Source organism: Heptranchias perlo, chromosome 30, assembly GCF_035084215.1.
Source record: "Heptranchias perlo isolate sHepPer1 chromosome 30, sHepPer1.hap1, whole genome shotgun sequence".
NCBI classification, from domain to species: Eukaryota; Metazoa; Chordata; class Chondrichthyes; order Hexanchiformes; family Hexanchidae; genus Heptranchias; species Heptranchias perlo.
In genome coordinates this window covers 18,625,047-18,653,010 of record NC_090354.1, presented here as the reverse complement: position 1 = coordinate 18,653,010, position 27,964 = coordinate 18,625,047, and the positions used below count along the sequence as shown (strand labels likewise).

The window sequence follows — 27,964 nt, the reverse complement described above, 5'->3', positions numbered from 1 at the left end:
GTTTCACCGTCATTTGACGGATAGAATGAATGCTTCCTACATATTGCTGTTCACCCAAGTAAAACAATTTGGAGAGATCATTTATCGGATTTACTGGACTAATGCGGAACAGATTTCACGGGGGAAATAAAACCTTATTTTAAATGCTTTATAGAAATCATCACAATAACTATTGGCTTTCTGGGGTGGGAGGGGGGGGGGGGGGTGTAAAAGAGAGGAAAAATAGGTTAGAATTGGTTCAAGCCTACAACTAGAAACCCTAAAATGTTAAGCCCAGTCCAGGGCACACTGATTCATGACAAGTAGCCAGACCCAGGTGGCCCAAACGAAAGACACTATAGAGATCTCTAAACACTATAAACATTATGTATACCAATGACCACGAAGTTAGCATTAACACAATTAATAACTTTACAGTATTGAGTGGTTTTATGAACATTTATTAAAGACGGGAAAGCTTACAATGATTTGATATTTTCTAATAGTAAAATCTCCCAACAGTCAGCTTACAACAACCTCATTACATGCATTTACTTCCAAAGCTTCTTGATGGACATGTTCTTTTCACTGTCCTTCTGCATAACCTGCAATTAAGAAAAAGGATTTGCTGGTAAACAGGGTTGATAATCACTATGAATAGCAGAGCATAACTAAATGACCTACAAAACAACCTTTATTGAATTAACCCTCGTGGATACTCGTGGGTTCTAAAAACAGACCAGAACAATTGTTGTATTATTTTCAATAATATATGTACCAACTGAAAAATTCTAGATATGTGGTCATGGTCAATTTCACTGTTCATCATGGAGTGAACACCAAAACATGGGAAAGTCTGTCACATGCCACTTAGCAAAGTCCTCCTCTCTCCTACCCATAAAGTCAGGCCTATGATTATATATAGAGATAGTGCCTACTGTACTCCAGCAAAACAGCAGGAATAGCTTCCTGCAGGACAGCTTTTGTTTCTGGCACTTGTGCAGTAGAAATTAATATTGAGTGAAAAGTTAGTGGGAGGAGGAAAGAACTCCCCTTTTTTTTCTAAAACTGCAACAACATGGAGAGAAAGTTGGTTGACAAGACAGGAAATGAAGAGTTAGCGTAAATTAGTGTTGCTCAGATTGAAGGGCTGAAAGTATGTACCCCAGGAGTCAGAGCTAAAGCAGCTTTTATTCTTGGTATATATAGTGAGAAGGACTGTAAAAGACTTCACGCAGACAGAAAGATTAACGGAATGGACAGACTAGTGGAAGATGCAATTTAATGTAGAAAAATGTGAGGAATACATTTTGCAAGGAAAAACAAGGAAGGGAATTATATACTCAATGAAAAGACACTGCAGGATGTGGATGAAGAGAGGGACCTAGGGGTTCAGATTCCCTGAACGTGGAAGTGCCAGGTAAACATAGCAATATAAAAAGGCCAACAGCATTTTGGGTTTTATAAATAGGGTCATAGAGTATAAGAGTAAAGAAATTTAAAAAAAAACATTGGTTAGACCTTGGATAGAATAGTTTTAGGTGCCCCGTTGTAGAAAATATATTAAAAGTATGGAGAACATACAGTATAGATTCACCAACCAGTAGTTACGAGGAGAGACTAGAGATATTAGGACTATTTCCACAGGAGCTGGGAAGACTAAGATCTAATAGACGTCTTTAAAATGATTAACAGTTTTGATAGAGTGAATAGTAAGACCATTTCTTTTGGTTGGGGAGTCAAGGATGAAGAGAGAGAGCGGGAGAAAATTCTTTACAAACAGGGTTACTGGTGTATAGAATATTTTGCCATAAGGAGGAGTTGACGCAGCGAACACTGCATCTTTGAAGGGAAAATTGGATAAATATTTGAAGCACAGGGAGATATATGGCTATGGGATTAATTTTGGGCTGACGTCCAAATGGCCTCCTGCTGTGCTATAAATCTCTATGGATCTATGAAACCAGATAGGGGTCCAGTGCGTTGTTCCCTCTTTGCCATCCCCAAGCATCTGGTCACAACATGATTCTGGTAACCTGTCTCACACATTCACAACTTATATCTCAGTACATTTTTGATCTCAAAATTATACAAAGTCTGAATGTTCTGTCTCAAATAAAACAGTTTTGTGATAAAGCTTACAGATTTCATACGAGAACAAATTTGCAACGTATTATTGCTTTTGGTCAAGAAAGGTTACAAGATTTTCAATCAGGTCAAATTTGTACAATGTTTACTGTATCCTACCTTAGCCACTGCCATTTCAAAGTCTTCTTGCGTAACATGAACTCTCCGTTCTCTCAAGGCATACATGCCGGCCTCTGTGCATACTCCCTGCAGAGTAAAAACATCTCTCAAATAGTATCCCAACTAATACTGCAGACAGCAGTTAATCACAGCAATACTGATGTGATTCATATACTCCGTTCTTAGTAAGTTATATTGGAAAAATTTAATAAGCTACACAAGAGTTCTAACCAAGAGGCTTTGCTGTTCTACCATCCAGTCAGGTTCAACCAATGGACAAATTAACAAATGGGCAGCAACAGTTAAAACAAGGCAATTAATTTTTCACAAAATAAATCTAACTTCATGAAGAACCTCACAATTAAAAGCAGACTACAGGATTGTTTTTTTAACAAGTTGACTCGATATGCAAGTGCAAACTATCTAAATTGCCAATATCTTATTGCTTTACTACTTGGTTGGAGTAGATACAAGTGTCAGGACAGACGATTGAAGTGTACGATGTACAATATTATTTACACAGGGTATTACCAACACAGCCAGATTTGAGAGGAAACAACAGTCATGGACTTGACAGCAGTGCAGTTTCCAATCATGTATACAGCAGAATTAAGATGATTAGGCCAATCTCTCACCTTAACCTCTGCACCTGATGCCCCTGGCATTAGCTCAGCAATCTTGCGCAGATTGATACCACGTGTTAAGTTCATCTTGCGAGAATGAATCTTTAGAATGTCAAGACGAGCCTGAGGAAAGGGAGGGTGGGGGGGGAAAGAGAAGAAAGAAGCAGAAACAACATTTTCATTAAGCAAAGCAGTTCAAATTTGTGCATGCTGTTAAAATGCATTCATGTTCAAGCAGATATGCTTTTATGAGAGGCAGTCGGTTGGATTGGATTTGCAGCTCTCAAAGCAGAGTCTGAGAATGTCAGTAACCAACTACATGGAATTTCACAAGTTACTGTGAATCAAAGTGCCATGGCCAACTAATAACGTCTGCTGCAGCTGCAAAAGAAACACTGCTTTGGAAACTAATGTTTAAGAGTAGCACCTTTTTAATTAAATAGTTCTAAGTAATAGAGAAACTACTTGAAGCTTCCTTAAATAGACACAGAGCTCTATTTGCCAGTTATGGTTCACAACAATGCCTAGGGAATTTACTGTTTACCTTGATGGCTTTCACTGTGCCACCCTCAACACAAATCAGAAGCAGAGTACAATCCCGGGATATCATCTGTGACTAATGAGTAGAACAGGACCAAAGTAAACAGAGGCAGAGTTTTCATTTACAAACACAGATGCTGAACTACTGGCATCAAAAACAACAAGTACGTATCTTTCCAAAGAATGTTATTGTTTTATGATTGAATACTGATGGTGCACGATAAGACTAAAAACATTTGGCTTCTTGAATTTCATCTTGAAATCTTCCCATTTGTGTGAAATGATAATATTTCAAAAAAATCATTGTGGTCGTCCGCTTGCATGATACAATCCCTAACTCACCGCTTCATTTGGAGGAGGGAATTCAATTTTCCTGTCAATTCGTCCTGGTCGCAGCAACGCAGGATCCAGGATATCAATTCTGTTGGTTGCCATGATTACCTGTACCAAACATAGAAACATATGAAAAGCTTGAACTGTAGGTCTATAGAGCCAATATCATTTAGATTCTGTTCAGGGCCCACACAGATTATTTTCATTTCTCTCTGGCCTGACACCAACTACATATTTATTCCTCGAGCTCCCTGTTCAATCAATCAGGGAGACTCCTTCTCATATAAAAGACAAATGCCAGGAACCATACTAGGCTAAAATTCCAACGTGTGCACAAAGGAACGTACTTCTCCACGTAACCATCCGTGGTCTACTGCACAGAAGGCAGCCTCCAAAGAACAAATTCTGACATTTAATTACTTATTTCAGCAGTGTGTCTGGCCTGGAGGAAATGCTCACTTCCATTTACCCTACATAAAAAGGTTCCAAATAGTCTTTTCCCCTTCTGCCTTCCCTTCCAGCAGTTTAACAACATGATTTTGTGCACATATATAATGTTCGTTTGTGTAACTAAAGGAGACACATGACAAGATTAAACTGTACCTTAATATTCTTAGTGGCCTCAAACCCATCCAGCTGGTTAAGAAGTTCCAACATTGTCCGCTGCACTTCGCTGTCACCACCAGAACCGCCCTCCAATCGCGATGAACCAATAGAGTCAATCTCATCCATGAAGATAATAGATGGAGCATGCTCTCTAGCCATCACAAACAGCTCACGCACCATACGAGCACCTATAAAAGTAATGTGAAAAATATAATGGTATTAAAAAAATGCAATTGCTTATTAATAGTGTATCGATGGGAATTACAAATTCCTGTATTCCTGTGGGTGACCTATTTTTTAATTAAAAATGCATACATACATACAGCCTATTGATTATTTCTTGCTAAACCTGTATTGATTACATAAAAATTGTTAACTATTCAGGTGAGGATATTTCCTGTTAACTGCACAGATTATCTTGGCCAATTTCCACCATTTGAAAAAGAAGACGATGAATAAAGCCATCCCTCCCACTCCACATATATTCTAAACTAAAAGAAACTTCAAAGTAGTGACCTTATTTCAGGATCAGATGTCTGTCAACTGATCCATTTGATCAGATTAAAGGCTGTAACTTTCCCAATGGCTTAGTATGTAACTGCAACAACCTAGTGGCACTGGGCAATTTAGATCAGGATAGTACCACGTTTGAGCTGAATTAACTCAAAAGGCTTTCAAACTGGGGTCCCGGAACCTCGGAGTGTGGGAGATCATATTTCTATTTTTTCAATATTTGTTCATTTACCAGCATGTATTTTCTATTGCTGGATACTAAGACGCTTTCTGCAATGACAGAACTAGTTCATTTGGGTAGCTGGCAGACTGGTCCCTAGAAATGTGTCAATATTTGTAAGGAGTCCCCTGGAATGTGTTGATATTTGCAAGTAGTCACCCACACAGAAACATTTCAAAACCACTGGGTTAGGAGATCTCAGCCATGGCAGTGGTACGCTACTACAATGGCCTCATTATTTCCCATGCTAGAGGAAGGAGGGGGATAAAAGGTCAAGATTCTTATTCCTTATCAGTATCTAGTAAAACCCACTGACAATGTATCGGTGTGTGGACATCAGGTGAAGGAATCAGGCTCGGCTTTGACATCCCTTTTCCCCCACTATTAAGTAGCCTAACAACACTCACAACTGGGCAGACACATGACGAATAACCACTCGGGTGTAGTGGAGGGCTGCTGACACCCATGGAATTGCACCTCAGCATGGATTAGTGCTTTTAGTGCACAGGAGAGAAAATTTATGAGTTACAGCCTGTAACTCACCCGCAGATATCTTATTCATGTAATGGTCCAACTTTTGTTCCACTAATATCACAGATCTGTGGTGAGTTAGTTGATCTCAGCCAAACCCGCAGAGGCTACAACTAGCCTTGATGCTCTGGCCTGAAAAAGGTGGGGTGGGGGGGAGGGGTGGGGAGAAGAGGAGCAAACCAGCCAGGATTCCTATCCAATGTTCCCTGCTGGAAAATGCTTATCAGTGACTGTTATATGAGGACAGGATCAGGCTTGGTTAGATATTCCCACATGGGGGCTAATGGCCTGCACACACACGCTGTCAAGACTCACACATGAAAAACAGGCACATGAATGAGAATCCAGAGGGCTGCCAGTGCCCTTGGAAGAATAACCAGGCACAAATCATTAACTCTAGAAACGGAGGGAAGACAACCAACTGAAGGAGGGCAGGGGAGAAGAAACAAAAGTATGAATAAACTCCATCAGTTACATCATGTACACAGCACAAGGTAATCTCTGCTTGGTTCAAGTTCAAAACACTCTCACTTGAGTTAGAAGGTTGTGGGTTCAAGTCCCACTCTATGACTTGGGCACTTAATCTAGGGTGGCATTGCAGTGCAGGTCTGAGGAAGTGTTACATGGTCAAAGAGGAAACATTAAACAGAGGCCTCAAGCACATACCCTCGCCAATGAATTTCTGTACAAGTTCAGAGCCAGATACACGGATGAAAGTGCAGTCGGTGTGGTGGGCCACAGCTCTTGCTAGCAATGTCTTCCCGGTGCCTGGGGGCCCATACAGCAGCACACCCTACAAGATATGAAATGTACAGAATGAGATCTGACGGCCATCGGTGAAACCCTGTGAGAGCAACTTTACAGCTGATTCTCTCTCTCTTTAACCATAGATGCAATCTGCAAAGACTATGTCAGGTTTAACTCAGTCACACAGAGGATTTAGCCCTACTGAAAGGGTTTGTTAGGAACATTTTAGCTGAATCAGTAAGAATTTCTAGAACCTTTTGTACTTGAGAAACTAAATTAACAACTATTTTTCCAATAGTAACCCTGGATCAACATCATCTACTCAAAATAGCACAAACTACAGGCCTATAACCAGCAATACCATAGAACTTATTCACCTCTAGCACGATGTGGAAAATACAGTGGAACTGCCCAATATTTTGAAAGTACTAGAAGTCCAAGTGTTAGCCGGGGGTGGGTGGGGGGGGGGGAGGGGGAAAAAAAAGAGTAAAAAAAGAAACTCATAGCCGGAAATGCACCAGGTGAATAAGTGCGTAAACTTTTACCTGGCTTTCTTAATACCTTGATTCAAATTTAGCAGAGCCTGAAAAACTAAAAAACTAAGAACCCCAAATGTTTTGGGGTGAATACACTTTGATGCTTCACAATTCCACAGCCAAAGGCACTGCAGAATTCCTCCCCTGCCATTTTTTCTGTTCTCTGGGTGATGTTGCTGGGGCTTTTGGTTGTTGCTCACTGTGCTTGCCAACTGTACTTGCGCTTGGCGACATTATTTGTGATGCAGACTAACTCTAGTCAGCCACAGCAGCGCAAATACAGTCAGCAAGCGCAGTGAGCAGGAGCTGAACAGAACGGGTCCTAGCACATCTCAGGTAGAGTTGTACACATTTATGGTTGCAGACTGAATAGAATCATGTGAAATCAACATAGTAATCCAGTATCATTTTAATGATCTTGGGTGTGAAAAAAGACTACCATTCAAATTTAATGAGAGCTGAGATAAGAAACAAGCTCGAAAAACACTTTTAGCCGAGGGGGCAGGGGGAGGAATGTAATAGTATCTGAGGCGAGGAAATAAAACCTTTAAGTAAACGCTATTTGTCAACAATGCTTTGTAAATTGAAAACTTAATTCAGAAACTGGTACTAAAAGGAAAAACTGATAATGGCACATTTGATCATCAGTGCATCTGAGGTATTTATTAAACCTGATAAATTGATTGAGTTATTTGACTTGTACATAATTGCAGCTGGTAGAATCATTCCAAATAGCTATGCTGGAAAGATGCATTGTTGTTTTAACTGGAAAGGTCGATATTAAAAAAAACAGTTCCATCGATAGCACAGCAGAGCATCGATATGTGATGCCACAGAGTGATGGGACAAGGATTCTCCACATCAAAACTGCCCAACTCCTCCAAGGGGAGGTATTGAGCAGAAGTCAGGCATTTCCCCATGGAAAGGAATGAAAAAAAAAATCAATGAAAATATAGAACTGTTGGCCTTTGCTCCTCATGGCTGATTCAAGAATATCATTGCTAAAGCGAATAAATTTGATTTTCCCAGCCTTCGATCGATCCATCACAGAATACACATTCTCTTGCCAGAGAAATTGGGTCCGAAGTCCTGCAAAGTTCTAGGAGGCCCAATATAAATCCATTATGTCCTTGAAATAAACACTTCACAACAACGTATTGTTGAAGGGCTATAAATGAACCTGATTGACAGGAAGTGAATGTGCACAGCAACAGGCCAGGAAAACACACAGCAACAGTCAAAAGTCACTAATATTTGAATAGAACAAATGTGCAAAACTCAGGGTAAGGAGACTCCCTTTAATATAGCATTCTAGCAAGAAGCTTGTAATTTAACCTTGAAACCACATTTAATTTCTGGCTTGGCAATAGCCTATTTTGTATCACATTTAGCTGAGGAGTGCTACTTCTACTTCCAAACATAAGTAGCTTTTGGCTCCCTGGACCCAGTTTATTCAGCTCAAATAAACACAACACGTTGTAAAATGTGTAAATAAAAGTAATTTGACAGTAGACACACTTTGTAGTGTTTTAATCAAGGAGCTCCTGTCTTGATTGCCCTAGCACCAAAAAGGTCGTTTGTTAGAATGGGTAAGATTTTCTAAGTGCTCTGTTCTGGAGATTTCTTCCAGCAAAGCTTGGATACCAATCAACATTTAATATTTATTTTCAAACCTTTTGAATAAAATGGTGAAAAACTAGACATGACTTGTGTGGCAAGAACTGAACATTTCCATAAACATCAGGCACACAGTGGAACGGTACACCAAGTACTTGGACGTTATACAGATCAGTTGCCAGCCAGCACTTTTCACACCAGCTGGATTTTTCCTGGAAAAGAAATCTAAGATGCTTCCTATAGTGAGCAACCAATTACGGATTAGAAATCAGTAAAAGCAAGTAACACATTCTGAAATTGAAATTCTATAATCTGGGAGGGGCAGGGAGAAGAAAGAGGAGAGAAAGGAAGAGGACTGAACCTTTTGAGTGAACATTTTTTTAAACTTAAGTTCCATAGCACTAAAACTCACTGTTCAAAACATGAAAAGCATTTTGGTGACTACTTGCACTTTTGAAAGATTTTAAGTATGAAATAAGGAAGATATTAATCTTCATATTCATGTACTGCAGCTTTCCATTTTTTAACTATCACATTTTCCCTTTTTCAAAGGATTACTGCTCATTTAAAATGGGCCAGATGATAATGCTCTTCATTCCAGGACAGTGAACATAAAAACATTGCCACTCAGTGCCAGAAATCCAGAACTACAAGACACAACACAATAGTTTTTAATTCAACTGGATACCAAATTTTAAAAATAGCACCAGAAATTAAATCATGCTGTTTCCCCCCCATCCAACCATGAAATATGGATAGAATGTTGCATTTTGAGTAGAGTTCCAGTTAAATGTTATGCCGGCCTGGCATGCACAATACTGGAGCAACATAGTTCATTGGATACTAAATAAAATGCTTTCAAATGATTTACTAATCCAAGAATGGTACTAAAAAAAAGTGCTACCCAAACCAAGCTCCCTCATAGGTGGACACCCTGAGTCCACAGCTGGGAGTACCTCCAACCTATTTAGAGCTTTCTACAATTTTTGGCAATCGCTTGTGGGAGTGAGACTTCATGCTGTAGCATTTAAATTTTTTAATTCCCTGCTGTCTAGCTCAAACACAAATTTATCCTTAATATATTTTTTGGGGGAGTATGACACACATGAACAGGGTTACAGCTGGCAGCAAGTAAAAGTTGCACGCTGCCTCTCTATAAAAGCAGAATCAGTGAGCAAACCCCATCTGCACCAGGCACTTCAGCCTCAAGTTTCACTAAATCCAAACACCAATACATCAGTGTTGGCAAGAGAGAAAGGAAAAAAAGGAAACATTTAACCACTAGTTCATCAATTGTAAATCTATTAAATGAATGTAACTGGAAGGTTTTGGACCAGCAATGTGGAACATAGAGGTTCTATACAACAGGGTATCAAACGTTTAATAAAAGTAGGAGGCATGTTATGTAATACTCACAATGCCACCACCCAAATGAAGTATCAATAGAACGCACTTTCTATTTGTTATACAATTTTTAAAAGTATGAAAAGTTAAAAGGGCCCCATTGAACGAACAGGTTATTTTTGAATGTTATATGTGTTCATTAAACCAGTTTTTTTTTGGGAGCGGGTAGACAGTAGTTATATAAACAAGCAGCACAAAATAAGGAATGCAAGAAAAGTCAAGGATGAGAAAAGGCCTTTCAGTCCACCAAGACTCACACCTCTATTACCCTAACTCACATTAAAACATCTAGCTTCATTTTGAATGTCCCTAATACTTTTGCCTCTACTACCCCACATAGCAGATTGTTTCAAACATTTACCATGCTGAGTAAATCAGTTCTTCTTAAAATCAACTGTAAAGCTTTTTCTCACTAATTTAAATCCCTTGGCCCTACTTTCATGGCTTAATTTGAAGTTATATTCTGGGTTTACCCTATCAATGCCATTCATTATTCTGTATACTATAGAATATTGTAGTATACTCTGTATGAGATCCCATTTAAACATCTTCTTTCTAGAATCCCTTGTTTTTAAATCAAGTGCCCGATAATGGAAGCAACTCAACAATTGGTTCAACTTAAATGAAATCTAAATTGAATATGTCACATGCTTGCACTTATGGAAATTAGGGCACAATTATAGGTACTGCTGTGACACCTATAACAATAAAGTGCTGAGAGGTTGGCAAGCTCTTGTGCTGCTGAGTACAGGTTACATACCAGCCAGCTGGCAGCTACAGTGAAGATGCCTGCTGACACACAGCAATTTTTTTTAAAATTAATTTTGACTTAGAACATTTAAGATTCCTCTACCATAAATTCATGTGGACAATAAGACAAGTACTTTTAGTTCTCGTCAAGAGTTCTGTATTTTCTGGAACCATAAACCTTCAACACACGCATGCATTAAAAGAATGATCAGCAGCTTGAGGGTTAATTTCATTTGGGACTAGGAAGGTAAAAGGAGGAGGCACAAAGAAGAGAAATATTCACTTGCCTTCGGCTGAGCAATGCCGAGAGCTTCAAACAGTTCAGGATGCTTCACAGGCAGTTCAATAACCTCCTTGATCTCTTTGATCTGTTTGTCCAAGCCACCAATCATTTCATAGGTAGAGTCTGGAACCTTCTCGACCATCATGAGAGACACCAGAGGGTCCACTTTATTGGGCAGGATTTTGTGAAGAGTGTAGCTATCATTTCTCAAAGCTACACGGCAGTTAGGCGTCACCTTTAAATACATAAATTAAATATTTAAGTTATAGCCAACAGCTAAAGCAAAACACAGCTGATCCCTGGATGATAGTAGTCATGAAGTGGTAAATAAGCCAAGCAATGCAAGAAAGCAACAACTTTTGAGTAAAGCTTCCAAAATCAAGAGGCGAAAATCTATGGGGAAATAGCAGTTAGTAATTAATCTGCTTACATTAAATGGTTACAGATAAAAATAATTACAGACAGCTGGCCTCAACCCTGAATCTCCCTCATGCATACTCCACTACTATAGATAAATAACTCAGCCATTTCACAAGAGTGGAAATGGAGATCTCATGTTGATGCAGTAGGGGATCATTCAGGTTGGGTTGCACCCCAGAATGGATAACTTTCACTTTGAAACGTTTTGACATCAAAGATAACATTTCAATAAAGATATGCAACACTATAAAACAGTATGATTTCAGCAGCAATGCCAAGTTTAGGCAATTAAATTGAGACCTCATCTCCTAATAAATGTCTGACTTTCCAAACAGGTTTAAATCCAGGGCAGTTCTTTTTTTTGAACAAAGCAGTACACCCACCATAAGCACATTAGCTAAGAACTTGATGTAAAATATATGGAACTTAATAAAAAAGTCCAACGTGCACACCCTCCACAGATCATCTATATTTTCCTTGCCTTGGATTTGATGCTACCCTCAAACGTTCAATCTCCAACCACATTTATACCAAAGATGATAAAGCATGTCCAACTCCTGAAAGTAATCAAGCAAAACTCACACGATTCAATTCTGACAACTGCATTCAATAGAAAACTCATCCACATAGCAACCACTGAACTTAATACAGAAATTTGGAAATTCACGTCAATTCTCTTTTTAAAAAAAATGATACACTGGTTTACATATTGATGTTTTTGTACATTTTGTTTACACGGAATTTGCAGGAGCATACACTGATATAATAATATGGCAGTGGTGTAGCAGTATTGCAAACTCATCTTCAATCGAGTTCTTAAAACAGGTATTTATCCAGTGAAATAACATGTTATTAACCATTTTTGTTGGGATTCTACTCTGTGGTAGTGGAATTCTTAGCCTCATTTGAAGCATACTAATTTAAAACGCATGCTTCCTGGCCAATGTTAACTTAAATCTGCTTTCATCTACATTATCCGTTCTTTTCAGCATTATTTAAAACCCAGATCGAGGCCCTTCTCAATCTTCTTTTCTCCAATGAAAATAAATTAAGTTTTGTAAGTCTCTCTTCATAACCTAGAGCCTCTATTGTTTGAATCCCCTACAATGCATCAATCTCCTTTTGAAGGTAGGGTGCCTAAAATATTCTAAACACGGCTTCCTAGGAATTATACAGAATTAAAAATAACCTGTAGCACATGCCTCTTGAGGTGCATCTGGTACTTGATTACCTCCATTATCAATACAGAATGAATATTTTCATTACAAATCAATGATCATCACATTCAAATGCTTTTAATTTAATACTTAATTGCTGATTCATAAATGCAACAGTTGCAATACAGTACTTACATCATTAATGTCAATGTTCTTGTCAACATCTACTACAAATTTTCCCTCTGGATGAACCTACAAAGAAAAACATATCACAGTATTCAGGTCAGTATGTGTTATAAAGAAAAAAAAGGTAACAATCCTTGCATTTTAATGCAAATGATATGTGAAAAGATTAAATAATTACTTACGAAATACAATAAAAACAAACTCCTGAATTTTCTCATCAGTTTCTCTTCCAGCTCTCGAGGATTTACCAATCCTACTATGAACAATCAAGAGGCACACAGTGACCCGGAGGCAACTCTCCTTCACCCTGTAGAGAAATTTCTACCCTATACTTCTGCATCGTGGCTCAGCAGGCAGGAGAAAAGGGAGGGGGGAAAATCTAAACCTACATCCACACCATGCCATTGCACTGTGCCGCACTATTGGTATTCGAATCAATATCTACTCATTGGTATACCAAACCAAGTACGGCTTTGCTCTGGTCTGTCCCACCATTTTGTAGTAATTGGGTTTCTTCGCACTTCCCAACCAATAGATTCCTGAATCCAGTGCACCTCCTCCCAAGGTCTCCAATGTGGCTCTGTAACTAGCTGCTGGGAAGTGCAGACCTCAAGTTGGGGACAAACAAGAACTTTCTCCAATGTAACTTCTACAACGTGAGAACTGATTTGTTCAGCTCCTACCAAAGCATCTGCCCTGCCACTGACCCCTCCCCCCCAGACTGAACCCAATGGTTTCCAACTTCAGTGCCCTGAACCGAGCTTAAATCCCAACATCCAAGCCACCACCAAGACTGCTTCTTTTCATCTCCACAACAGTTCATTCCAAGGTGGCTGAAATCCTCACCCATGTCTTCATCACCTCCAAGCTCAAATTCTCTAATGCTTTACTTGCCAGTCTCCTAAATTCCACCTCGTAAATTACAACTTCTCCAAAACTGTACCACCTACATCCTATCCTGCACTAAGTCCTGTTTCCTTTCACCCCATCCTGGTCAGCCTCCACTTGCTCTCCATCCCCCAAGGGTAGCAAACTCAAAAACCTGTCTACAAGTCCCTCCATTCTCTTGACCCTCCTACATCTATAACCTCGTCCAGTCCTTTATGCCTGTAAATGCCTTCCACTCTTCTAAATCTTATAGCCTTTGCACCCCTCCCCTCCATTTTATCTTCAATAGCACAACCTTTAGCTGTATTGTCTAACCTCTGTTCTGGAACACTCTTTCTATACCCCTCTGCCTGGCTGCCACTCTCCTCTCCTTCAGAATCCTCCACAAAACGTACCTCTTTGACCAGGATTTGGGTCACCACCCTGCACTCTTCGTCCATCAGAGCTCAGTGGCCTGTTTCACCTCTGTGAAGTGCTTCGGGGCATATTATGTTAAAGGTACTATAGACATGCAAGCTGTTATTGGACAGTGGGCTGGGGTAAATGCCCCTCCAATTTACCTTCATGCTGGTGTATCACCTGGCAGTGGAGATCAATAAATGACCAGGTGGGGAAACATCTCAAGTGCAACCAGTATCCTTACAGTCCATAAAGCAGCAAATTACAGCTCCAACAAGCTGTGCCGCTTAGAGCTGGCATACTATTTAAAACACACATCAATTATTAATATGGAAATCATCAATTTTTAATAACTCCCACTCAGTTACATACCCTACACACTGTAAGCAGCAACTAAAAAAAGAGGAACTGAAAGATTGTACATGTTGCATTACTGCAGATGGGATGAGCAAGCAGACTACATATCAGCACAGAAAAAAAAAAGTCCTACAAGTCAAAAGTTAGTTTCAACATCAATATTAACCTTGTGAAAATTAGTAAGTGAACAAAAATTGAGCGCTACATTCAATACACATAGCCTATGAGTTCCTACCCCATTCCAGCTATATGGAAGCTTAAATATTTGATTAAACAACCAGCCCTGTAATCCACTACAATGACCGATCCTTCAAGCAGTTAGGATTAAGTGTGCAGTCTCATCTTTTGCATCAGTGCCAAGGACATTATGTTCCACTCCCCAGCACACTCATGCCTCACCACAATGAGTGTAGAAAAAGAAAATATACAGTACAGGAAGCTGATTTGTATCAACTGTTATTTAAAGATCTGCTACCATCAGACATTGCTGCAGAAACAGTGGGCAGTGTGGTCAGCAAGGATAGGGCACAGATGTGAAACTACCACAATGGGTAAATTAGGTGTGAACGTAGCACAATCTTGATAGAAAAGCAGTTCTACAACAAAAGCCATTCATGTGATTCAAAGTCTCAGTTGTAGAAACTATAGGCAATCTTGGGCAGTCATCACACTAGCCACTATTACAGTTTATGGATTCCATGCCATTATACAGGTTTCAATTCTGGGGTCTGTGGACAAGCAACACTGAATAGAAAATGCCATCTGCATTAACCTATGCAAATTCAGACAGAAATTACACACCTCGAGCAAAGTCATGGTTAGGCATTAAAATAGGGGAAAAAAAAAATCCATCAACAAATGCAAGTTCACATGGCCAGATACATGTTCCTTGCACAACTATTTGATTTATTCATCAGGTCATTTTTAATATTTATATATAATTAGTCAATCTCGTGGCATTACACATGGTAAGTTGAAGAACATGGTCACTCTCGTCTATCTCTGATGTTTTTGTGTCGCTGTCTTTTCTCTTCTACTTCATTTTTTGTTTCTCTTCTATGCTGCTCCTCTCCTCTTAATTCTTCTTTGCCAATCTCTCGGTCCTCTCCTGCTTCTTTTTTGAGTGGAAGGTGGTATGGCAGGAAAAGGTGCTACCAATGGCTGCAGCCTGCATTTGGGTTGGGATGAAAATGTGACCCCAATGGCTCCCTTCCCCATCATTTGAGCTCCCCCCCACCCCTTCACTCCCATTTCAACCGTTATTCTTTCCCCTTCCTACTACCTCCTCATTACTATCTCTATCTCTTCTCTTCTGAATTATACACTCAATCCCCATATCCTCCCCTGCCCTTAACCCTCCATCACTCTCTTAAGGGCAGATGCCCAGAGGCCAAAGGTACCCCCCAGTCAGTTTCAATCCTCCACTTCTTCCTCACCTTTATGTTTCCTTCAGTAGCTTATTTGCTTTCAAAACTCACCTTGATTTTTGTTTAAAAATCAAGTAAGAAGGAGGAAAGAAACTGCCCGTCTATCTTTCTCTCAATTTGTCTCTTTCTCAGTTTCCTTCTATCACATAAGTGTTAGACACTAGTATCTCTATCTCGCAGGAGAATATAATTAGCAGTGATCTTTTCTGTCAATAAAACAAAGGTTTCAAAATTCAATTGGTGGGTTTTTTTGGAAAATTGAAGAAACATTAAATAAAAAGACGCACTCTCACAGACCCTCATCTCTCTTTAAAACCCTTTCTCCCTCAGTTTAACAGATATGTTTTAAAGTTTAAAGAACACAAAAGTCACAAGTGTATCAATGTACTGTTACTTCACTCTCTCACACACAAAGACTATTTTTTAAAAATATATAAATTTTACCTAAGTAAAGCTTTTAAATTTGTCCTTTTGTTTTTTCTAAACTAGGTAGAAAGTGATGGGATATCCTTCTTTAGTTCCTATCAGTGCAGCTGACTGCACAATACTGCATCTTATATACACTGCACAATCGATATTCGGCTCAGAGTCAAAAGGCAAAAATATCAAGTCCAAACCCATGTTTTTAGGAGAGGCTGAGGCCTTGAAGTAAAACTTTAATAAAAACATTAAAAGAGACAAAAAAGACAATCCAATGAATACATTTAATAATGTTGTGAAATATGTATTCATTTTAAATTTTAGTTTAAACCTTTATTTTGGACTTCAGAAATTTCAGTTACTGAGAAATAAAAATGGTGGTTGAAAAAAAAATCACAAAGCATTTTGAGCAATTTGTAGGAACCTGGTGGCCAGACTGCACAATCACAAGGTGATACGCTCTCACTATAAAATAGCAGCTCTATCATTTCACAGTGTTATATCTTTAACATTAAAATTACCCATCACAGCATCACATGTTGCAATGACAGGTACCCATGAGTTTCAATGAATCACAAGCTCATGTATCGAATTTAGTATATTGTAGACATCAGTTTCTGCAATAGAATACTCACCAGGAACACTACATATTTTATCCCACTTGTGAGAAAAACCCTTGTAACTTTCTCTCGAGTTATCAAATCTTCCCAGCTCAGTATAAATTCTGTATTCAGTGTCCCCATAGGTGCAACCTGCACTTGCATAAGACACTGCAAAATTACCTTGACGAGCACCTTCTTCTTGTCCATAGCTCTAACCACCTCTCCTACATAAGACCCCTGCTCCTGTAATAGTTGTAGTTCTTCCCGCAGCATGCGAACTGTAAGAAACATTTACAATTCCATTCATAAGAGTTTAATTTTCAGTAATTATATAAGTTGTAAGTCTTAGATTAATACCACATCAGATATAATCTTTCAGTAATGCTTCAGCTGATTGAAATACATCGGCCAACATCGGACATAGCGTCCACCAAAAAATACCCACTTGTCACAGAATAAAAAAGATGAAATAAATCTCATCACAGATTGAGTCAAGAAAACAGGTCACAGTTAGTTATCATAACTTCATATCATCTGAGCCCCTCAGAAAATAATTTTCAGGACAGTTCCCAACATAAATTGAATTTAATCTTTCTTGGACTCTCAGGTTGATGTACGCTAAATCTCTCCCATGAAAATTTTGCTGAATAATTATAGTACGGATAACAAACTCCACTATTGACTTTGTTGGTTATTTACTGTAGAATTGGTATATTCCAGCTAAAAGAAATACTGAACTAAACCAAATCTAAGATAAATACTAAAATTAACCAGTTTAATCAAAATGCCTAGCCCCGCCTGCATTCCTTTGATGCAAATATATTGTAGAAGGGAACGGAACAGTTGGGAGAAGGAAACCAATCGTCATTGGCAGAGGCTAATGGATGAGTGACGCCGTGTAGCTCTCACAATATCTGCATTTACCTTTTCCAAACACTAGGCTTCCCTAGTGTGATTTATACTCTGCTATAATAGCTACAAGAGCCATTGTGAATGCTAAACGATGGACAGAATATTACCATCTGCTAGGAGATTCATTTTAAATTTCTTTGTAGCACTGATAGCCAAATGATCATTAGTTTAGGCATCACAAGAATTTGTACTAATAGAGATGGAGCACGATCCCAATTCAAATGAGCTATACAGTGGCAACATACAGAATACTGTCCCATAGCATTTTTAATTACCTTTGGCATTGAGTTCATTTCTTTGAGCTTGCAAACGCCGGAGATTTTGACTCTTATCGTTAACAATAAGCTTTGAGAGAGAGAAGAGAGATTAGAAATGACGACATTCAAGCACAGTTGTACTAATTTGGAATAATATCAATTTACATACAAAGACTGGATGTTAGTAATCAAATTCAGAGGAGAACACTGTAGGACTACCTGGTCAGTAGATTTTAGAGTTCAACTATGCTGCTACTGACAGTGATTAAAGAACATTGTTAAACCCATCAGACATATTTTTTATTAGTAATGATTCCTAAGGTACTCTGTCTTTTTAACCAAGAAAAGATTTCACCAATTATTAACACAAATAAAATAAACAGTCTGCAGTTTTTAAAGGCAGATGACATCATACATCATAATGGTGAGTTAGCCGTTAAATTTTAGAAACTAATTCCACAATTAGGCTGACAACTGATATTGGACTTCCAGGATACAAATTGCATGATTTGTCGAGCAATGACATAGATTCATTTTACTGACTGATGCAGGAAATAAAGTTCTGTATATTTTACACTAGACTCCCCACGTTCCATATTTATTTGTACTTCCAGAAGGCATTCGATAAGGTTCCACACAAGTGACTTAACAAAAATGAAAGCGCAAGCAATTGGAGGCAACCTATTGATATGGGTAGGGAATTGGTTAGGAGATGGGAGAGAGAGAGTAGGAATAATAGGAATTGGCAGGATGTGACTAGTGGTGTCCCCCATGGATTTGTACTGGAGCCTCAGTTTTTCACTATGTTTATCAATGACTTAGGCAAAGCAATAGAGAGCCATATATCCAAGTTTGCGAACGATATTAAGTTAGGTGGCACAGTAAGCAGTGTAGATAGGAGCAGAAAGTTGCAAAAGGACATTGATAGATTAAGAGAATGGGTAAATCTGTGGCTGATGGAGTTTAATGTGAGAAAGTGTGCGGTGATCCACTTTGGACCTAAGAAAGATAGATCAGTGTATTTTCTAAATAGCGAGAAGCTAGGAACTGTGGGATTTAGGGGTCCAAATACAGAAATCATTAAAAGCCAGTGGACAGGTACAAATGTAATTTAAAAGGCTAATGAAATGTTGATCTTTATATCAAGAGGGCTGGAATACAAAGGGTTGGAAGTTATGTTACAGCTGTAGAGAGCTCCGGTTTGACCCCATCTGGAGTATTACATTCAGTGCTGGGCACCGCACCTCAGGAAGGATATACCGGCCTTGGAGGGGGTGCAACAGATTCACCACAATGATGCCGGGGCTAAAAGAGTTAAATTATGAGGACAAAGACAAGGCTTGCATTCCCTTGAGTATAGAAGATTAAGGGATGATCTAATTGAGGTGTCTCGGATGATTAAAAGGAGTTGATAGGGTAGATATGGAGAAACCATTTCCTCTGCTGGAAGAGCCCAGAACAAGGGGGCATAACCTTAAAATTAGAGCTAGATTGTTCAGGTGCGATGTCAGGAAGCATTTCTTCACACAAAAGTTAGTGGAAATATGGAACTCTCGCCCTCAAAAAGCTGTTGACTCTAGGTCAATTGAAAAATTCAAAACTGGGATAGATAGGTTTTTGTTAGGTAAGGGCACTAAGGGATATGGATCAAAGGCAGGTAAATGGAGCTGAGGTACAGATTAGCCATGGTCTAATTGACAGGCTCGAGGGGCTAAATGGCCTACTCCTGTTCCTACATTCCACCCTGGAGTTAGGAACATCGCTTACAAGTTACGACAGTCATCATCAAGAAGCAAAAGGGAATCATGCAATAGGTCAGATTATTGGAAAATTAACATTTTGCACCTCAATTATTTCAAGTAAAAAGTTAGCTAATCTGGGTTTGCTGTAACTATTTTCTTTGTTATTTCTGAATTTTGCAAGCGATGCATTTTAGAATGCATGCGACACCTCTCTGAAAATTTCCCAGAAATTTGGTTCTGCCACGGTAAATCACCTGTAGTTCTTCTATTTTTGATAGATAATACTGCCGGAGGCCTGTCCCTCCCTTTCCCTCTTCCACGTCCATCTGCAATCAAAGCACACATAAAATTAGCAAAAGTTGCTGAGACTACAAGGATGCAACCCAAAGGAAGGTTCCACAAGTTGACCGATTGCGATGGTGATGCTCTGAATAGCTTCCAGACAGTGTGGCGAGAGAACAACCTGTACATTAGAAATTAGAGAAACTACATGCTTGGGATTTTCAAACAAAAAGAATCTTACAGGACAATACTTGCATTTACTTAGCACTTTGTATTTTGCATAAGAAGTTACTTTTGAAGAGCAGGGACTTCGGTGGACAAAAACAGCAGCTTGATACCAGGACCAGTAACAAGTGGTACAGACCAGCAAATCAGCCCAGGTTTAGTGAATGGCACCCAACTATTCAGTGGAAGCCAAGTCAACATAAACAGGAGTAAGCCATTCAGCCCTTCAAGCCTGCTGCTATTTAATTAGATCATGGCTGATCTGCACCTCAACTCCATGAACCCACCTTTGCTACATTATCAATTGATACCCTTACCTAACAAAAATCTATCTTAGTCTTGAAAGCTCCAATTCCCTAGCATCCAAAGCTTTTTAGGGGAAGAAAATTCCAGGTTTCTACCACCCTTTGTGTGAAAATGTATTTCCTGATTTGGCTCCTGAACAGCCTAGCTCTAATTTTATTATGTCCCCTTGTTCTTGATTTCCCCCACCAGTTTCTCCATATCTACCCTATCAAATCCTTTTAACATTCTAAACACCTTGATAAGATCAATCTTCTATACTCAAGGAAATGCAAGCCAACTATACGCAACATGTTCTCGTAATTTAACCTCCTAAGCCCCGATAGTCATTGTACTTGCAAATATCGTACTCTCCAAATACTTGAAGGAATACCTCTGCTCGCGAGGTTGTATTTATTCATCTTCACCTCAGCATGGAATTCTTTAGGATTCATGTTGCCATTGAGAAGGTTGTGGAATAGTTTTCATTCCAGTTCAAATGGGAGGAAGTGAATGCCTATGGGAGAGAGGATCCTTGAACCTCAAATGTCATCGGTGTAACATTATAGTGAATTGTGAAATATTAGTGCAAAGAATATTTTGTATAACAAAAGTCTGCCGGTGCTAGCGACAAAATTGATTCTGCTGAGAAACGTGTCCTAAGTGCTAAAGCTTTATTCGTGGTAAATAAATTGGCAATAGATTTAAATAAAGCCAACAGCAAAATTTAGTCAGCAATTTTCAGATAGAGATTGTTTTCAGAATATAATGTCCAATTTCACTTCAGGAATGCAACGAGATCAAGACCATTAAAGGCAAGATATCACCATATCTTTCAAATTTGTTGAAGGTCCAGTGTGGAGCACAATATTTGTAGCAAACAATCAAATTTTACAGCACATTTCATAGAATCATATAGCACAGGAGGTCACTTGGCCCATCGTGCCTGTACCGGCTCTGAGACAACTATCCAATTAGTCCCACTCCCCTGCTCTTTCCCCATAGCCCTGAAAATGTTTCCTTTTCAAGTATATATCCAATTCCCTTTTGAAAGTCGCTATTGAATCTGCTTCCACCACCCTTTTGGGCAGCACATTCCAGATCATAACAACTCACTGCATAAAACAATTTCTCATCTCCCCTCTGTTTTTTTTTGCCAGTTATCTTAAGTCTCTGGTCACCGGTCCTTCTGCCAGTAGAAACAGTTTCTCCTTATTTACTCCAATCAAAACCCCTCATAATGTTGAACACCTATATTAAATCTCCCCTTAACCTTCTCTGGTCTAAGGAGAACAATCCTAGCTTCACAATTGCTTTTGTGATATGCAGTCACCAATCATATTGCAATTTATTTTACACAAAAAGGCAAGAAACTTTTAGTGATTATACTTCAAAAGATAATCCACTGCTTGTAAAGCATTGGAGACATCCTGCAGAAGTGATAAAGTGCTATGTACATGCAAGTTTATCCTTTTTATGGATTTTGGAAATTTTCATCCAGTATTCATAGAGCTAAAATTCAGGAAAAAGAAAGAATTTCAGTTCTGGTTGCAAAGTATAAGCAGCAAATACAGACCCGTAGCGATTCCTTGTAAGGAAAACTGAAATGCAGACAGGCTTCTTCGACTTTGCTGTTGTACTTATATTTTTATTTTTCTTCCCAATTGGTAAGCATCTTACTCCAAATTTCAAATCTGGACTTAATCAGACTCTGAGCTGTTCTGGGTTGGAAGAGCAAGCTACAACACTTGGTATTATACCTACACACTACCAACATTTAAAAACTCTACACAGAGGCAAGTATGCACTCACAATGCCTCCAAACAGACAGAACCTTAATATTACAGTGTACTAACAATTGTAATATATATATAGTTGGGAGATCCCCAAGGATCTCACATCTAAATCACTGCGGCACCAGCTTCCTGCCTTAAAAATACAACACAAGATTGAATTTGAAGAGCCACAAATTGCAACGGTCACCAAATTTCTACCACCCTCAACTTTCCTAGCTAGTATCAAAACAGCATAACTAAAGGGGATTCAAACTAAATAATCAACTGCAGCACGTTAAAGGAGGTGAAGAATTATTCAGCCACTCACCCCAGTCCAGCCTTTTGAAAAGCACATTCTGGTATTGAGGAGATAGGCAAAAGTATCTTAAAAATATAAACTAATTCAGGTTAGCACTGTAAATAACCCATTTTTAAAAGAAATAAAGAAAGTTCAACTGCAGCAAGAGTCTGCACACCCATCGTATTCACAAATGCTGTGGAATCAATGAAACAAATATTTCAGCACTCAAACTTACCCTCATGGTGCTGGAGATTGATGTTTTATATTCAGGAAAATAATTTTCTGGGCAATTGCAGATTCGTCAAGTCAGTGTGACAATACCTGCAGATTATAAGGCAAAAAGTTACTGAATTTCACCGTTACAATCACATTACTACAGAGAAAGACAGCCAGAATGTGTGGAAAATATGAATAAGACAGCTTTATCATTCAATAGACTGGACAGAACTGTGTGAGGGAAAGGATCGAGCTCAGTCAGCACTGTATGCCTCTGTGGAGCACTTTGGGACATTTTTCTATGTTAAAGGTGCTATATAAATGCAAGTAGTTGTGATTACTGCTAGACACAAAAAAACTCCTGCCTTTGAGCTTATATGTACAAGACCCGAAATCCATTGTCAGTTTTAAATTGTAAAATAGAATCTCACATAGATTCTGTGCAAATTTTGGTTATCTGCACAATGGAGATTGCAGGATGGAAACAAGACTAATTGGTTTTGTAAGTCGTAGGAAAAGGGAGGGATTAATCTTCCTCTACCTGTGCCCACCACACAGTGCATCATGACAGATTCTGCATTACTAAATTAAACATCAGTGTTAAGATGCCTTAAATCAGCATCAACTTTGATTCGGATGCTTTTGCCCAACAGTTATCAATTGATCCAAGTCAAAAGTAAAACTAAAATTTTCAAATTGCTGGCAGGGCGCATTAAAATTCAACCACCTTCTGAAACCTTGTTCAGGTCACTGTGAGGAACACCTTTAGAAAACAACTATAGTTGTGTCCTGCAGTCCACCAGTTTAGAACATGGAATGTAGAAGATATGGGCATCTAAATAGCTCAACCCTATCCACTGGCAGGGTTATCAAACCTGCTGATAACTATATTACTTTATATTAGATAAATGTACTGTATCAGATCCCTTAAGTCAGTAAATGTGCAATCATGAGGTAGGCCTGCAGCTATCAGAATAACCCAGTTATCGATTTAAGTAGCTCAATACTATTATCAGCCAGATTTTAATTTTGTTTCCAAGTAAAATTTTCACACAGCTCTCCCAACGGCTCAGTAAACAATAATAGGTCCCAAATTCAGTTCCTGGTCTGCTGCGTTAGGCAATCTCAGTTACAGTGCAATTGGTCTCTACACATTTCAGTTAAAGAGGGACAAACAAAAAGAGCCTGGGTTACCACACCTGAGTTGTCTCAAGCGACTCTTGCTGCAAAGTGCATGTATGTCAACAATGGATGACAAGATTGGGCTTGGTTATGATGGTCCATCAACACTCACTGTTCATGCTCACATATGAAAACTGGCCACTTGTGCAAGTTACAGGAGGGCTGCTGGCACCCATGGTATGATACTCCGGTAACAGTGAGCATCTTCAGGAAAGGAGAGAAAATTGGCAAAAGCTAAACCCACAAACACTACTGTGTGCTGTTCATTAACATTTATCAACAATATATTATTATATTGCTGCATGGAACAGTGCAGTTGACTATCGACCCAATCGCTAGGGATAAGGCTTATCAGGAAGATTTCCAGCTGACTTATTTGTTGACAGGGTTAGCTGTCCCAATAAACAAAACTGATTCAGATGTTCTGGCTTGGATGTTGCAATATTGAGGGCACCCATTAGGAACAGACTGTGCCACGGTTCCAGAGACTACCATCACTGGAAAAGCCAAGGGTGAAACCTTTGTAAGCTGTTATTGTGAAATGCTAAATGTTTTGGACAAATGCCTAGACAATATAAGAGTATAATTCAGAGCGGGAGGGGTCCAACAGCAGAGACAGTCATGAACACTAGGTGTTTCAACAACTGTCATTTCAACTGTCTCTCTCTCTCTTAATACAGCTCAACACTCAAATTCCGACAAATCTGCAACAAAAATCAGGATTTGTTAACAAAATGATTCAGAAAGTTAATTTAATTTGTATATAAAAAAAACATTTCTACTGAAATTTTAAGCTGATAAATTTCCTTTCAACTCTTCCACCACAAAAAAAAGCATTAATCAAATACTCTTTCTAGGTACTCTCTTTAATCTCAAAGAATTTCTTCGAATATTTACCAATTGCAGGAAAGCAGCCTAGTACAGCATTGGTGGGGTTTGCTGACCAGTGACTCCCTCAATGATGAGTTCTTACAGTATGTATTCTAGGACGATTCTACATACCATACGATTGCTGCATTTTCCGCTTACAACAAGTAAAACAGGTCAGCTGCTAGTAATCAAAAGTAGTTTACAATGAACTGAGTTTAATTCACTCTGGAAATGTGACGGTTTTTTGGCGTTGATGTAAACTAAGCTGTACTCGTTGTGGAACAAGGGAAGTCGCAACAGTTATCGACAGAAGTTTTTGCAGAGTACTGACCTCTACTGGAAGCTAATATTACTGACCAAAACCCCCTCCATGAAGCAGAACTCTGAGGGAAGTTACTCTTCTTTTCTTCCCTTCCACTCCCCCACCCCGGCATGGCTGTTTTTATAGGCTGACAAACTGTAGAGAACTCTAGGCAAACTTTATTCTACAGCAACAATGCTAGAATGTTAACAGGCAACATTGTTGGGTTTGCTATAAATCGTGCAAGCAATTTTTAAAGAAAATTATTTATGAGCAATAATTCACGCCACTGCCAGGCCATTAATGCCATTATTTTTAAGTCTAAGTGGCAACAGCATGAAAACTGCCGATAATCCAGCAAAATCAACATTCCTATTGGGTTTTTTTTGGGGGGGGGGGGGTGCTCTGAAACTTCATCTCTGAAAACGAGAGGAGGAGGAATTTCTTCACTCAGAGGGTTGTGAATATTCGGAATTCTCTACGCCAGAGTGCTGTGGATACTCAGCATTGAGTACACTCAGTGTTGAGTCTATTCAAGACTGAGAGCGATAGATTTTTGGACTCTAGCGGAATCAAGGGATATGGGGATCGGACAGGAAAGTGGATTTGAGGTTGAAGATCAGCCATAATCTGATTGAATGGCGAAGCAGGCTCCAGGGGCCATATGGCCTACTCCTGCTCTTAATTCTTAAGTTCATCCAACTGTTTTGGATAATAGCGGATCCGCGCAGAAGTCCCAGGAAGATATGGAGCGCCATAAGTGACTTACTCCGTAAGTTCCTCTTTCTTTTGCAACTTTCTAGGGTCCCAACAACGTAGCTGCACCCCCCCGGGGAAATCTGGGTCATCATGCAAGAAACTTAAAATTCACTGTACAAAGAGGTTCAAACAGTGGGTAAATTATCTTGTGAACTCAATTGGTTCAACTGAGTACAATTTCCCAATAGTTTGCATGAAACATGACCCCAACATGTGATCCCGTTAGAAGTACAAACACAAGTCTTGAAAATCTGAAATAGCTGCAACATGAACCTAAAAGAACAAGATTTTAAACTGATGTCAAACAGATGCTGGGGATAATGCAGATAAAACAAAGTTACTGAGAAGACCACCACCCACAAACCTTGCCCTTTTGTGTTCCTAGTTCTATTAGTGAATCGTCTGTAAGAATTAATCAAGGAATGGGAGATTCTGATCGAACAGCCATCATGTTTCAATAATGTGGGAATAAACTGGAATGCATTTAGATCTGGATGCAATAATTGATCCCTCAACTCAGAGAAGAGGTCTCCCTTAACAGGCAGTAGAATCCTGCCTGACATTGCCACAATGCATGCTACAATGGTTTTCCAGACACAATAAAGCAGTTACCAGTATAACTTTCACCTTGGAAAATGTCCATAACTGCTTCAGGGTAGACCTTCCACTTGCAAAGGTGAACCATGAGATGACCAAGAGCACCTGCTGCTCCACTGTGCCCGGCTAAATGCTGAGCCAAGAACAGTTTCATGGCCTAGACACCAGCATACTCATACGGTTGCATATGGAGAAAAGAAGCAGGCACTCGACCCCTGCTAGTTAACAGAGCAGACCACCAGAATATTGCCGGACACCACAAGTACAGGATTTCCTTGTACCGTGGTCTGAAAATGGTCCAGAGCCAGTCCCACTGCCCTTAACTCAACTCATGTTAGGACTACTACTCTATGGTTCACTATCTCTGAACCTTGCTCTTTTACAGATGTCTGTTACCACTATCAACTGTGAAGAAGGTGATGACCCATAGTACACAATCATCCTGTGACCACCATGTGTGAAGTCCGGTCAATCCTTAACTGGTTGGGCAACAGCAACTCTGCAAGCTAGCCGAACAGGCTCACCCAACTGTCTTAAATATGGATATACCAAGAGATCCTACATTCTGAGTTATAAATTGACAATCGGCAAACACCTTATGAAAAGTCTGCATGTTGCTGAAGGGGAGTATCTTATAGCTTTGCCCCTGGCAATTGAACCTGAAAACAAGCATTTGAGGTACAAAAGTGTAGACTTTTTAGGTTTACAGCAGGTAATCAGTCCTCTGGACACACTGGCTAGATACAGCAGTGTGACCAACATGAATTGTTGCCGATTTTCAATGTCGGTTATGAACCAGGTGTGTATTATGTTCACTATAAAATACCTGCATCAGAAACCTATTCTCTCCTGATCAGGAGCCCCATTGCCCCTGGTGTTAACCAGTCTGTCTGGCTGGGCAGACCGGCAATGCCGCTTCCATGCCAGGGTCCCACAGGTGGGTCAGACCTCACACCCCATGAAAGGCCCGTGTGCTTGTGAAGTGAGCAGCGCGGCCCCTCGGCTGGGCTCAGCGATCTTCCCCACACGGCTGCGGATCCCTGCAGGCTCCCACACCCAGACCCGCCGGTCCCTGCGGCCTGAGCTTCAGACCCGAGCCTAAAGCCTACATCAGGAGCCGGCAAAAAACCTCCGAGTGGCGGCCGGTTATCAATCCCAGCCCGCCAGTGCCTTCACCCCGCCGAACCAGGCCGGGCCTCAGGCCGGAGGCTCGAAGTGCAAGTCACGGCCGGGACAAAGCGCGGCCGACTCCTATCGCCACCCGGACCCAGGCCCGCACACCGACCTCCCTCATTCTCTTCCCCCTCCCGCCCCGCGGGCTCTCGGCCACTTCCCCGGTACAACCTCAGACTCAGACCCCGAACCGGCCCAACTCACAACTCACCCAAACCCGGCTCCGCCACTCGCTCTGGGCCCGCTGTGCGTCTTAAAGCGAGACTGTCCCGAGCGTGCGTCTTAAAGCGAGACCCACCACTACA

General features: G+C 39.9%; 1 protein-coding gene across 1 annotated transcript; it reads right to left on the bottom strand.

Moving 5' to 3' along the window:
• Positions 1–424: 424 nt before the first annotated feature.
• Positions 425–27,964, bottom strand: psmc5 (proteasome 26S subunit, ATPase 5). Its single transcript, XM_067969001.1, has 13 exons — positions 27,871–27,964; positions 22,797–22,882; positions 19,951–20,022; positions 17,973–18,042; positions 16,966–17,063; positions 12,702–12,758; positions 10,934–11,164; positions 6,259–6,385; positions 4,326–4,516; positions 3,732–3,830; positions 2,862–2,972; positions 2,227–2,313; positions 425–584 (listed from the first exon to the last, which is right to left on the bottom strand). The coding sequence occupies exons 2-13, from the start codon at positions 22,800–22,802 to the stop codon at positions 531–533; spliced, it is 1,203 nt and encodes a 400-aa protein (XP_067825102.1). The 5' UTR covers positions 22,803–22,882; positions 27,871–27,964; the 3' UTR covers positions 425–530.

Coding starts and splice junctions, on each gene's coding strand:
- psmc5 (XM_067969001.1), bottom strand. Junction 12,759..16,965: donor AGAAGAAGGTGCTCGTCAAG/GTAATTTTGCAG, acceptor TTTTCTTTGTAG/GTTCATCCAGAGGGAAAATT. Junction 2,973..3,731: donor TCCCTCCTCCAAATGAAGCG/GTGAGTTAGGGA, acceptor CCCTTTCCTCAG/GCTCGTCTTGACATTCTAAA.